This window comes from Chrysochloris asiatica, unplaced genomic scaffold, assembly GCF_000296735.1.
Source record: "Chrysochloris asiatica unplaced genomic scaffold, ChrAsi1.0 scaffold00034, whole genome shotgun sequence".
NCBI classification, from domain to species: domain Eukaryota; kingdom Metazoa; phylum Chordata; class Mammalia; order Afrosoricida; family Chrysochloridae; genus Chrysochloris; species Chrysochloris asiatica.
The window spans coordinates 14,623,959-14,637,400 of NW_006408552.1; the positions used below are offsets into that span (position 1 = coordinate 14,623,959).

The 13,442-nt window shown below is 39.6% G+C and overlaps 1 protein-coding gene across 4 annotated transcripts in view; it reads left to right on the forward strand.

Moving 5' to 3' along the window:
• RNF216 (ring finger protein 216) overlaps nt 1–13,442 on the forward strand; it is a 156,731-nt gene that overhangs the window by 33,685 nt on the left and 109,604 nt on the right. For all 4 annotated transcript variants that reach the window (XM_006859771.1, XM_006859772.1, XM_006859769.1 and 1 more), the window contains 4 exons: nt 2,991–3,105; nt 10,058–10,197; nt 10,976–11,026; nt 12,861–12,998. In XM_006859771.1, coding sequence (XP_006859833.1) covers nt 2,991–3,105; nt 10,058–10,197; nt 10,976–11,026; nt 12,861–12,998 — 444 coding nt within the window. The remainder of the gene's footprint in view (nt 1–2,990; nt 3,106–10,057; nt 10,198–10,975; nt 11,027–12,860; nt 12,999–13,442) is intronic.

Consider the following 13,442-nt stretch of genomic DNA (forward strand, 5'->3'; position numbering starts at 1 on the left):
ACAGGGTCACTATGAGTCGGTTCCGACTCCACGGCACATAACAACAACAACAACAACTACAACTGTAATGAGTTAACTCTGGTAGCATAGTGGTTGTGAATCGGGCTGCTAATCTCACTGTCAGCAGTTCGAAACTACCAGCTGTTCCGCGGGAGAAAGATGAGAGTTTCTGCTCCCATAAAGATTTACAGCCTTGGAAACCCTGTACAGGGTCACTGTGGGTCAGAACCGACTCCACAGCACATAACAACACTGTAGTGAGTTATGAGTTGGGCTGCTATAACTGCAAGGTCAGCAGTTAAATCTACCATTCACTCTGTGGGAGAAAGATGAGGCTTTCTGCTCCCATATAGTTTTACAGCCTAGAAAATCTTACACAAGATCACTATGAGTTGGATCTGACTCGGACAGCACATGACCCTGCCCACCACCAGTAAGGAACCTTGGGGTTCACATCTCAGCTTCATTACTTGCTGTTAATATGACATTTAGTCTTTAATGACCTTGTTCAAAATGTAAATTAGAATGCCTGCCCTATCTGCTCAGCTGGTTATTGCAGATAGCCCTGGTAGGAGGCTTAGGGAATTTGTAGTCTTAAAGCTAAGTGCAGAAATGTGACTTTATAAGATTGGTGTCTAGGGGTGTGGGTGGGGGTGGGGGGGAGGTACACCTTGGGTCATAAGTAATTCAAGAAAGCGGGAGCATCAGGGGGAGTTATGCAGCCATGGAGGCAATGATACTAGAGGTGGAAAAGCAACAGATAAATTGGGTCCTGGGGGGTTTCTGACAGTTTCACTATATCTACCTGTGAAGACAAAGTGATGTTGTCAAAGAGAGATTTTGTTTTAAGATTGACTGGATCTCAAATCATAGCTTTCATTTAACTTTGACTTGGGGCAAGTTATTTTTTCTAATCGTTGCTTCCTTTACTGAAAAGAAATAATATCTATCTATGTTGGGATTATTAGGAAAATTAGATGAGGTAATGAATAGAAGGGTCCAAGTGTAGTACCTGGCATGGATGAGGTGCACAGAGCAAATGATAATTCCCTTCTGATTCTCAGGATCTTGTTATAGGAAGGGGTTGGAGCAGATTGAGATGAACAGGTAATACTTTGCTTTCCTGTAGCTAAAATAATGTAATTTCTTTTGTTAGCATTTTACCACAGAGGCATACATAGTATGTCAGCTGCTTCTTTAAGAAAAAGATTCTGAATGTGATTATTGGTCATATTCTTGCAAGGCAAGCATATCCCACATAACCATTCCTTCCAGCACCAAATGAGTATTAAGTGCAAAGTGTCTGCAAGTTGCTAAGGAGGAGACACCATGCACCATGGTAATAACCCCTGTCGGCCACAGGCTCACAATCTAATAGGAGATGCCAGTTAGCAGAGAATCAGGTGAATCAATATATAATCTTAGCTGTGGTGAGGACTTTGACAAAACAATACCAGGTGCTTGGAAAGGGGTTAACAGGAGGAAACATGGCTAAGGGACCTCAAGGGCCTTCCTGAGTAAGTGACAGTTATAAGCCTTCATGTTGGATTAGTAGGAGTCAGGTGAAACAGTGTTTACTGGGATGAGGAATTATGTGAACGCTGGCTTGGAGGGAGGAGATCATGAGTTCAATTTTGGAGATATTGAATTACTAACATTCTGAGTTGGACCTGTGGTTGAATGGGCAAGAAGGTTTTCAGGTCTGAAGGGAAATAGGCTGAGTCATCAGCGCATGGAAGACTGCAGCCTGCATGAACAATTCAAACCCACCAGCTACTCCATGGGAGGAAGATAGGGCAGTCTGCTTCTGTAAAGATTCACAACTCTGGAGCCCCTATGAACAAGTTCTGCATCATCTAGGGTTGCTATAAGTTGAAATTGACTTGATAGCACCCAACAGCACCCATAGATCAAGTAGAGGCAGATGGCCAAGGAGCAGGCAGAGGAAGGAGGAGTTTGTCATAGAAGCGCAAAAAAGGGAGTGTTTTCAGAAGCAGATAGCAGCAGCGTTAAATCCTGCTCAAAGGCCAAAGACGATGAGGACTAAAGCATAGGCATTGGATTTAGACCTTCAGAGTGGGAATACGGGGCTGCATGACAGATGAGAGGGGAATAGAAAACTCGTGGTAGATGGAACAATGAAATGACATTGGCAGCCTTTCAGGTAAATTTGGCTACAAGAAGAGGGAAAACAAAGGAACTGGTAGCTGAAAGTGGAAAGAGGTCAGGAGAAAAGAGAATTTCTTTATTCTTACCATGGCAAAGACTTGAATACATTTAAATGGGGATTGGGAAGACCTAGGAAAGAAAGAGCAGCTGAGAGAGTAGAAGAAAAGAGATACTTACTGCTATGAGGACTCTACACTCTAGTGGTTAGTAGGAAGACTGGATGTGGTGAGAGCAAAGAGAAGCCTGAGGAAAGGAAGCTAGTGGAGCGGGAAAGAAGGGAGTGCTGACCAGAGAGGCACCATGTCAGATATGCCTGTAGAATTTAACCCAGTAGACATTTGTTACTATCATTTGTGGTTCAACTTCTGTTTAATCAAGGGTAGAGTCCCTGGGTGGCAAATATAGTTAAGTGCCAGGCTGCAAATTGAAAGGTTAGAGGTTCTAATCCATCTAGAGGTGCCTCCGATGAGAGTTCTGGTGATCTACTTCTGAAAAATCCCAGCTGTTAAAAACCCTATGGTGCACAGTTCTACTCTGGCACATTAGGTCACTGTAAGTTGGAGTCAGCTTGACAGCTTTGACAAGTTTTCCTGTTTTTTGCGTCACCCTTTAATATGTCAGTAAGCATTTTGGTTCTGCCACTATCACAGATTGTAAGTGTCAGAGAAGATGAAAACATGACATGTCGCCTATTATTTTGCTGTCGCCATTTTTGAGAAGATAGTCAAGACTAAGTGTCACAATCAGATTTGGGGTTGCTGTGTTTCACTTGTTTCTGTTTTCCATTCTTGGTAGTAACCTTTCCCTTTCTCAATTTTTAGGCCTTTTCTGATGCAATTAAAAAATGGCAGGAACTATCGCCAGAAACCAGTGGAAAAAGAAAAAAGAGAAAAGAAATGAATCAGTATTCTTACATAGATTTCAAGTTTGAACAAGGTAATGGCAAACTGTGAGTGTTGCTAACACTGTGTGAAGCTGTGACACAACTTTAGCCCTGTCCCTTACAGTAGATACAGAAGGCCAGGTGGTAGGCTCCTTATAGAATGCCGTGGAAGGCATGTACACGGCCATAGTTTTGCCATGTATTTGGATGGCACATCACAACCATCAGAAAGTCGCTGTAGTTGCCAGCTTCCTTCTTTCTGCTTATTAGAATACACTGACAGAAACATTGGGTACAAAGTTTGAGCACTCTGGTGCAAAAAAGTGTTTGGGGCAGCTCTTATACTTAGGGAAAAAACTGGTCTTGAGGGTTGGCTGAGAATTAGCTACTTCATTAGTAAAATCCCTCTGAAACAGTGGCTAGTTGCTTCTTGCAGAGAGGTCACAAACTACCTGAGAGTGATGGCGTTGGGGATTTTCCCCTTCAGCATGGACTTCTGCACAGAGAACAGGTGGCTTTTCAGTATCCATGTGTTTAAATTCTCTTATTCTCATTAATAACATCGATGCCTAAAGCTCTTTTCAAGAGGGAACATGGTTGAACTCTGTAACAAATTTCATCTGCATTGCTTGTGTTCAAGAGCAGAGTTCACTATAACTTTTTCTGTGTATTGTGTGATAAATAATGCATGTGTTCCTTTCTTTTTCTCCTGTTTGTCTTTCTGTTCCATCTGTACTTAATTACATAACTTGATTTCATGCATAACTAAATAGAAGTCCAGACAATAAGTACGGAATTGGGCTGTATTTGAATGTAGGTACTCTTCAGGATCTCATGGCAGCAGGCTGTGATCCTGTGATCCCTGCAGCAAGACTGTGGATGGAGCTTTTTGGAAAGCACAGGTTTGCTGCTCTGGCACAATGAGAGAGAAAAAATCCGAGCATTGCATAGGCAGTTCTTTCTCCAGCTCTGAATAGGTCCACAGCTTTGACCACACCTCCCTAATATATAGTCAGGCAGTCTGTGCTTCTGACTTTCAGTGATGGAGAATGGAAAGTACTGCCATCCAAGGCATGCTTTTTCATTGTTGTTCAGCTACAGCTATGTCTTTTAGAAAGATCTTCTTTTATATCAAGCCAAAATGTGCTTCCTGAAATGTCTTGTAGTGCTTTCAGTTCTTTCTTCTGAAGTGACCCAATCTGTATGTACCCTCTTACCATTCTGATTTTCCTTTACTTTTCACTATCTCTTTGAAAGTTTGAACATACAAGTCTGGACATAGTGCTCCAAGTGAGGTCTGCTCTGTAGAGACAACAGTTAGATTTAGCACTGATGTTCCTCAACACTTAACTGTGCTCATGAGGAATCTACATGGACCGAGAGCAGTTGTTCGAACAGAATATGGGAACACTGAATGTTTTAAAGTTAAAAAAGGTATGCGACAGAGATGTATTCTTTCACCATACTTAATCAGTATGCTGAGCAAATAATATGAGAAACTGGATTATATGAAGAAAAACATGGCATCAGGATTGGATAAGCAACCTACAATATGTAGATGATACAAACTTGCTTGCTGAAAGTGAAGAGGACTCATACTTACTGATGAAGAGCAAAGACTACAGCCTTCGGTATGGATTTGCAACTCAATGTAAAGAAAACAAATATCCTTACCACTGAACCAATAAACAACATTCTTATGAGTAGAGAAAAGATTGAAGTTGTCAAGGACTTCATTCTTCTTGGATCAACTGTCAAATACTCATGGAAGCAGCAGTCAAGAAGTCAAACAACGTATTGCATTAGGCAAAGATGTCAGCTTGAGGACTAAGGTGTGCCTGACCCAAGCCATGGTATTTTCAATAACCTCATATGCATGTGAAAGCTGGACAGTGAATAAGGAAGACTGGAAGAATTGATGCTTTTGAGTTACGGTGTTGGAGGAGAATATTGAAAGTGCCATTGACTGTCAAAATAACAAACAGATCTGTGTTGGAAGAAGTGCAGCCAGAGTGCTCCTTGGAGGTCAGGATGGCCAAACTTGGTCTCTCATACTTCAGACATATTGTCAGGAGGGACCAGTTGCTAGAGAAGGATATCATGTTTGGTAAGGTGGAGGGTCAGAGAAAAAGAGGAAGACCCCCAGCGAGATGGATTGGCCAAGTGGCAGCATCAATGGGCTCAAGTGTGGCAATAGTTGTGAGGTTGGCCCAGGACCGGGTGGTGTTTCGTTTTGTTGTGCATGTTGTTGTTCTGAAGTGCCGTCGAGTCAGTACCGATCCACAGTGACCCTGTATAGAGTTTCCAAAGAGCAGCTGGTGAGCTTGAACTATCGACCTTGCAGTTCAAACAGCTTTGCAGTCTGGTGCATTTAACGCACAGCGCCATAGGAGGTTGCTATGAGCCAATACCGACTCGCTGGCACCTAACAACAACAACAACAAATATAGAAAGATGCCTTTGCATTTTAAAGTCACATGCCATTTTGCCTTGTTAACATCATCGTATTAGTTTCAGCCCATTATTTCAGGGTATCCATTTAATTTCAGATTTAGATTCGTAAATCGCACTTAGTAGATCATCTTTAAGGACTCTTGAAGTAAGAACTAGGAAAAACAACCTCTAACAGTTACTCTAACAGTTTAACGCTGGTGCTGGTACACAGAAACTTCTAGACAACACATTAACTAATATCTGTCAGCTGTTCTAGGAATCCTATTTTTTACCTTTTTATTTTCTTTGTCATCCAGACAGTGTTGATAGATTTGTACATTGCTTGACTAAAAGAGGGAGACAAGGTATTCTCTCCAAAGGTTCCTTTTTTGATCCTTTGTGCTGGTTACCACAGTCTTCTGATGTAAACTGAACATAGTGAAAAAAATTACTATTTAATCACCAGTCTCAAAAATGAAATAGACTTGTCACTGTAGACTTTTGTAGACATCAAAAGGAAAATAAGGAAGTCCTGTGAGCAACTCTAAACACATAAATTTGACAGTTTACATGAAATGGGCCAATCACTTGAAAAGCTACAAAGTATAAAACTCAACTAGTATAAAATATGAAATAATTTAAATAGCCTAACAACTATTAAGGAAATTAAATTCCATAATTGTAAGTCTCTCAAAAAAAGAAATCTCTAGCGCTGGATGGTTTCACTGGAGAATTCCTTACAAACATTTAAAAGTAATTAACACCAATCTCCTTTCAAAAATAAGCCAGTATTTCCGTGATGACAAAACTAGACAAAAATTGTGCACACAGATGAGAACAGCAGACAAATGTCCTTTATAAATATATATGTAGAACACTCATCTATGCCAAGAAATTTAGAAGACAGCTACCTGAGCCTGAGGCCAGAAGATCTAGATGACATATGGTTACCACTACTGACTACTCTGAGAAAGGATCACATGAAAAGGTCCTGGATAGACTGGGAGAAAAATGTGAAACAAAACTCAAAAATCATAAAAAATACCTGGAACCCTTGAAACTATACTTCATGCCTGGAACTAAACTCTGCTCTGTGGTTCAATTTTCAGCCACATGGACAAGCTTATAAAGTGAACAATAAGACTGGGGAGGTACATACACCTCAGAATGTTCTACAATTTGAGATCAAAATGGGAGCACCTGCTCAAGGACTAAGTTTAGAAGACAGGAAGGGATTAGAAAAGGAGGAATAAAAATAGGAAACAAAAGATAGAGGGGTAAGTGAGGTCACATTATAGGAATTACAATCGATATAAAACAAAATGTATGCAAATTATTGAATGTAAAACTGATTTGCCCTATATGTGATGGTTATGTGCCGCGGAGTTGGTTCCAACTCATAGCGACCCTGTACAGGGTTTTCGAGGCTGTAAATCTTTACAGGAGCAGAAAGCCTCATCTTTTCTCCCGCAGAACAGCTGGTAGTTTCGAACTGCTGACCTTGCAGTTTGCAGCCTGATTCGTAACCACTACGCTACCAGAGCCTTATATACCTTTACTTAATTCACAATAAAAAAGTTCAAAAACAAAGAAAAAAATATGTATATAGATACAGAAATCCCTAACAAACTACTAGCAAATGGAATTCAAATTCAGTAATTCCATGACCAAGGGTTTATTTCTAGGATGTATTCTAAAGAAGAAAATAAAAAATGTGGTCATGTCAGTTGGTGCAGAAAAAGCATTTGATAAAATTAATTATGTATTCATTATTTTAAAAATTCAGAAAACTAGGAATAGATGGGGAGCTTCCTAAACTTAAAACATTTACAAAAACCTACTATATACTGGTAGTATAATGGATTACGAGCTGGCCTGCTAACCACAAGGTCAACAGTTTGAATCTACCAGTTGCTCCATGAGGGAAAGATGAGTCTCTGCTTCTGTAAAGATTACAGCCTTGAAAACTCTATATAAAGCCTCTATGAGCCAGAACCATCTAGACTACATAGCCACCACTACTACAGCTAATACAGCTATTTGGGATTCACTTTTTGTAGTGGCTAAGAATGTTTAAATGATAACCCCAAATACAGGTGAGGGTGCAGAGAGACTGGATCCACTCCCACATTTCTGGAGGGAGAGTAAAATGACACCACCACTCAGGAAAAGTTTCCTTCAAGGGAAGCATGGCAACTCCCACACAGCCCAGCAGCTGCACTGTGGGGTTCCTGGGTATTTATTCAAGGGAACTGGAAATGTAAGTTCACATACAAACCTTTCAACTGCGTGTGAATCTTCAGTGACCTCAAAATAAAAAATTGAATTGAGAAAATAGTATCAAAACTCATGAGCATATGCAGGAGAAGAACTAGAGGAAAATGGATAGCTTAAATTACCTTTATTTAAAAAAAAAAAAAAGAGTCAAAGTAAAGTGTAGGAACATTAGCCAACTAGGAAAATAACAGAATAAAGATAAGTAGGAAAAAAATAATGGAGGAAAATTAATTTTAAAAATACATACAAATGATGATATTAATTTTTACTGAGCACTTAGTATTCATTGGGCATCTTTACATGGATTAGCACATTTACACTGCTGATAGCCCTTGTTTTTTAGAGCCATTGAGTCTGTTCCCACTCATAGTGACCCTGTATATAGGGTTTCTGAGGAGTGGCTGGTGAGTTTTGAACCCCTGACTTTAGGTTATTCTAAATGTTTTTTATTGAGGTAAATACACGTTCTACTCTTTTCTCTGTATTTGAAAATCATCAAAACAGAGAGTTGAGAAAGCATACATCTGTGGCGTTACTAGTGTTGATGTCCATGCGATAACCATGTATTCACCCTCCCCCTGTCCCCATGGACCGCCTCCTGTACCAGACCATACACAGAGTCTTTGTTGTTGTTGTTAAGTGCCATCGAGTCGGGTCCGACCCATAGCGACCCTGTACAGGGTTTCCAAGGGTGTAAATCTTTACGGGAGTAGAAAGCCTCATCTTTCTCCCGCGGAGCGGCTGGTAGTTTCGAACCGCTGACCTTAAGGTTCGCAGCCCGATTCGTAACCACTACGCTACCAGAGTTCCTTACACAGAGTCTTTAGTAATACTCATTATTGGTTTCAATCACAAAATAATGTGATAAATATTATCATAAATTGCTTAAGTATAATATATCATAGCAGTCGGGCTGCTAACCTCATGGTTAACAGTTCAAAACTACCAGTGGTTCCCACAGGAGAAAGATGCAGCTTTCTGCTCCCAAAAAGATTTACAGCTTCGGAAACCGTATCCAGGGTCGCTGTGAGTCAGAACCAAGTCTATGGCATATAACCACCACCAGTATAAATGCTAGCAGCAAAAATTGCTTTTATAAAACCTTGGCATGTTGAATTACATTATTAATACCGTATCCAGGGTCGCTGTGAGTCAGAACCAAGTCTATGGCATATAACCACCACCAATATAAATGCTAGCAGCAAAATTGCTTTTATAAAACCTTGGCATGTTGAATTACATTATTAATAATTGAGCAGAAATCTTTACTTTTCTACTTTTCCTATAATTACCACTTCATTCTCAAGAAATTTATTGATAGATTCAATATAAATACTAATTACCACAATGTTGTAGTTAAAACATAATTTGACAAAATCAGCAACTATAAAATCAGCAATGAAAGCAATGCATGATTGATTTTAGTGTGTGCAGTAAAAATCATGTGATTTGATGCATTATTGCAATTCAGGTAATAATAACAGCTCTGACCAGAGTGCATTGGAAAGTTCAAAAAGCAAATTAGCATAAGAGTTTTAGCCTTACAGTTATATTGATACAAGTAAGCTGAGCTTACAAAAATGTTTTTGTTAAATAACTGAACTACAGGGATATTTTCATGAAAATAATAAATCACTCTTCAGCAATTGTATAGTTAATCATTTTGGTATCACCCAATTTTACTGTGACAGCTGTATGGTGTGCATCCCCTCCCCCCACCCCCCAACACACACACACGCTAGTGATGCTACTAACGTGCACACAACACTTTCACACCTATAAGAATGGCAGTTCACATTTATGATAACCAAACTTTCTGAGGATATGGAGCAACTGGAACTTACACTGTTGGTGGAGGGAAAGTAAATTGATACCACCACTTTGGAAAACTGGCATTACTTGCTCACACCATAGATAACTGTATTCCATGATTCGGCATTTCCACTTATCTTACATACCCAATTTAAGTGAGGATATGTGTTCACCAATAGACAGCTGCAAGCCATATTCCTAATACCCAGAATTAAACACATGTCAGAATGAAGCGTGATTTGAATGATAAGAGTAGAATGGAGATTGAGTTGAGTTGTATTCACACTGTTCATAACTGGAGGGAGGGAGGGAAAACATGTAGATCACAAAGTGCCTTGTACGTTTAGAAAACTATAAGCAGCCAAGGTCTCCCAGAATGTAGAGTGTCATGAAACTTTCTATAAAGGAGTCAGAGAGCCTGGGCCACAGAAAACCAATCTAGCAGTAGTTCTTCACATGATTTTGCATTATTTTGTCTTCTAGGTGATGTAAAAATAGAGAAAAGAATGTTCTTTCTGGAAAATAAAAGGCGACATTGTAGGTCCTATGACCGACATGCCCTTCTCCCAGCTGTGCAACAAGAGCAGGAATTCTACGAGCAGAAAATCAAAGAGATGGCAGAGGTGAGTAAAATGTTTATCCATGTTGGGTGAGTTTCTAGTAGTTATTCTTTTTTGTATTCTCACTAAATAATGTAATGTCAAAGAGTGCCTGTTTCCCCACAGCTTCATCGTAATATGTTGTCAGGCTTAAGTTTTTGTCCATTCTAATAGGTATGAAATGGCATCTTAATTCGATTGTGTTTTAAATTTGCTTTTCAGTAGTGAGATTAAGCATGTTGGCATGTTTTTAAGGGCCAGTTTCCTTTTGTATGCATTCTGTGTTTGCTGCTACTTTTCTGTTAAGTAGCTAATCTTTTTCTTAAAAATTGGCAGCCCTTTATGTGTTGGCAATGAGATCCTTTTGTGAAACCAGTTACTAGTGTTTTTTTCTGTTTTTCCATTTTGCTTGTTTGTTTATTGTGCTCTTTGCTGTTCAAAAGTGTGTTGTGTCAGTTTCTTTGCTCACTGCTTCAACATTTTGAGTCAGAGATCAGAAAGGTTTCACCATGTTTTCTAGTATTTGTGTGATGTTATTATTTCTACTTAGTTCTATGATCCATGTTAATTGAAATCGTCGTATATGTGTGTGTGTGGTTTTGAAAGTTTGCATATGGTTGGTTATTGAGTACTTCTGTGTTTTTGTTCACCTGTTTAAATTTATTCTTGAGTAACTTTTTAAACTACATCATTAAGAAAGTTACTATTAATAGTTCTTTTATGTTTGTGGAAATATGTACTAAATGGTCTGTGGTATCTTTATTAAATGTGTGTCTCCATGTACTCTTTTTTTGTTTCCCAGCATGAAGACTTTTTGCTTGCCCTGCAGATGAATGAAGAACAGTATCAAAAGGTAGTTTGAATAATAAATAAGGGGGAATCTGATGCAGACCATGCAGACCGGGTCGGGAGTTCAAGTCTCTGTGGGCCAAGTGTTGCTGACCGTCCAAACCATAGGCTCTGAGGATCAGACTTTAGCCACCTAGCAGACATAGCAAACTGTCCCTCATCTGATTATTCAGTTATGCTTGTTAGTAATTGCATACATGAGCCCTGGATACCCACAGATAAATGTAAAAACCTTCTCTAAAAGCCGAGAGTATAAATTCCAAAAAGGCAAAGTTTGTCCCAAAAAAAAAAAAAGCTAAAGAGGATAGAGAGAAACTCTGTTAACTGATGGTATGTGGAGGGGATTATAATCAATGTAATGAAGCAAGGTATATGAATGTTTGAATGTGACAATGATGCTGTGCCCTGAAAGCTTTCACTCAATCCACAGTAAAAACCTTAAAAAAAAAGGTAGTTTGAAATCTCACCTCTTTATTGTCATGGGCTGTTTTCTTTCACATTTTCTCAGCCTGTTGACTTTAAGGTCCTATTGAGGCCCAGGTCAGAGACATGAAATAGGACATTCCCTTTTCACTGATAACAGACTTCGTCAGAATTGAAGGAACACTGATGATAGAGATGTTCCTGTCAGAGAGACCCTTAGAAGGAAATATTAGAGCTCAGATATCAATTGCAGAGTTCTCAAGAAGAGATATGTCCAACCTCAGGGCCAGATGGGTTTTTTGTAGGATTCTGCTATCTTTACATAGCAGCCTTTTCTAATATAACTATGAGTGGATTAATAATTGGATAGATTGTTGTAGTTAATATAAAAAGAGTAAATTTTCTGGTACTCAATTTTACTTGAGGTTGCTACTTACTTCCATTAGCAACAGTCAATAGTTCCTTAAAAGATACATCACCTTGAGGCTTGAGCCCCTCATGTTCCTGTCTTACAAGAGGCAACATCCAACTTAGGGACACTTTTTGTGATTTTGGTTCTTGACTTCTATAGTCATGACTCAGATATGATTGTTCTGCTGGCACTGTGGAATGCATGAATATGGTAACTATATAGGAAGAAGTACTCAAAATAACAAAGTTCTAGACATGAGAGAGCAGATGAGATCAGTCAGACTCTGATGACTCAAAAAAAGCAGTGTCAAAGATCAGGGGAGTGGTTTGAAGAACATTCTTTCATGGAGCACATATTAATGCATGTATTTTATTTGTGTGACTTTAACTAGGCATATGTTGTTGTTCAGTGCCCCATATCACCAACTTCAGTTCACAGTAACCCCATGTGACAGAGTAGAACTATGCAGTGTTTAATAGGCTGTCATCTTGATGGGAGGGAGTAGAGAGCCAGGTCTTTCTCTGTTGGAGCAATTGGTTTGGTTCAAACCATCAACTTTTTGGTTTGCAGCCAGATATTTAACTGCTGTCCCACTAGGGATCTCATAAATAGGCATATAAAATTCTTAGTATTACACCCCAGAAAGAAAAGTTACTCTGAAGAAAATGAAAAAGTATGAAAATCTTATTGTCTCTGTTGTTAAGTACCGTCGAGTTGGTTCCAGTTCATAGTGACCCTGTATATGGTTTCTGAGGAGGAGCTGGTGGGTTTGAACTGTCAACGTGGTTCGCAGTCTGTGATCCTACAGCACCGGGAGCTGTGTGTTAATACTACCTGCCATGTTATCTAGCATCTGGAGCTAGATTTCTGGCATAAAACAGCTTGTCATGGTCTTATGGCTTCTAGAGGTACTGTTTCAGACTGCATTTGGGAGCAAGGAGACATTGCTACCCTCTCCCTAAATGGAGATCTTCTCATTTGCATTTCTGTCTGCTGACTACAGGATGGCCAGCTGATCGAGTGCCGCTGCTGCTATGGGGAGTTCCCATTCGAGGAGTTGACACAGTGTGCAGATGCTCACCTGTTCTGCAAGGAGTGTCTTATCAGATATGCTCAAGAGGCAGTCTTCGGGTCTGGGAAGGTAAGGTGTGTGTAATGTCTCCCTCCACTGGAATCCTTCTCTGAGTCTGCAGATGCCTGGTTTATATACAGTGTACATGCCTCATGGAAGTACCTTTTGGGTAGTATAGTGAATTCTGCTAAGCGTACATCTTCCTAGATGTTCCCTAACTGATGTGATTATGTTGGTTCTGTGTACAGTGTGTTTCTTCACAGCCCGTTTAGAGAAACACCATACTTCTGTTTTTAATGTCAATGAAGGATAAAGTGACAAAGACAGAACTTAATCTGTTTGAGTTTATTGGAGACCAGTGTGGTTTTTGTTGTTTTTTTTTTCAACGGATGTTTTTAAGGATCTTGTTGTTATGTGCCATAGAGTCGGTTCCTACTCAATAGAGGCCCTGTATAGGGTTTCCGAGGCTGTAAATCTTTTTTTTCTTAAATGTTTTATTGTGAATTATGTGAT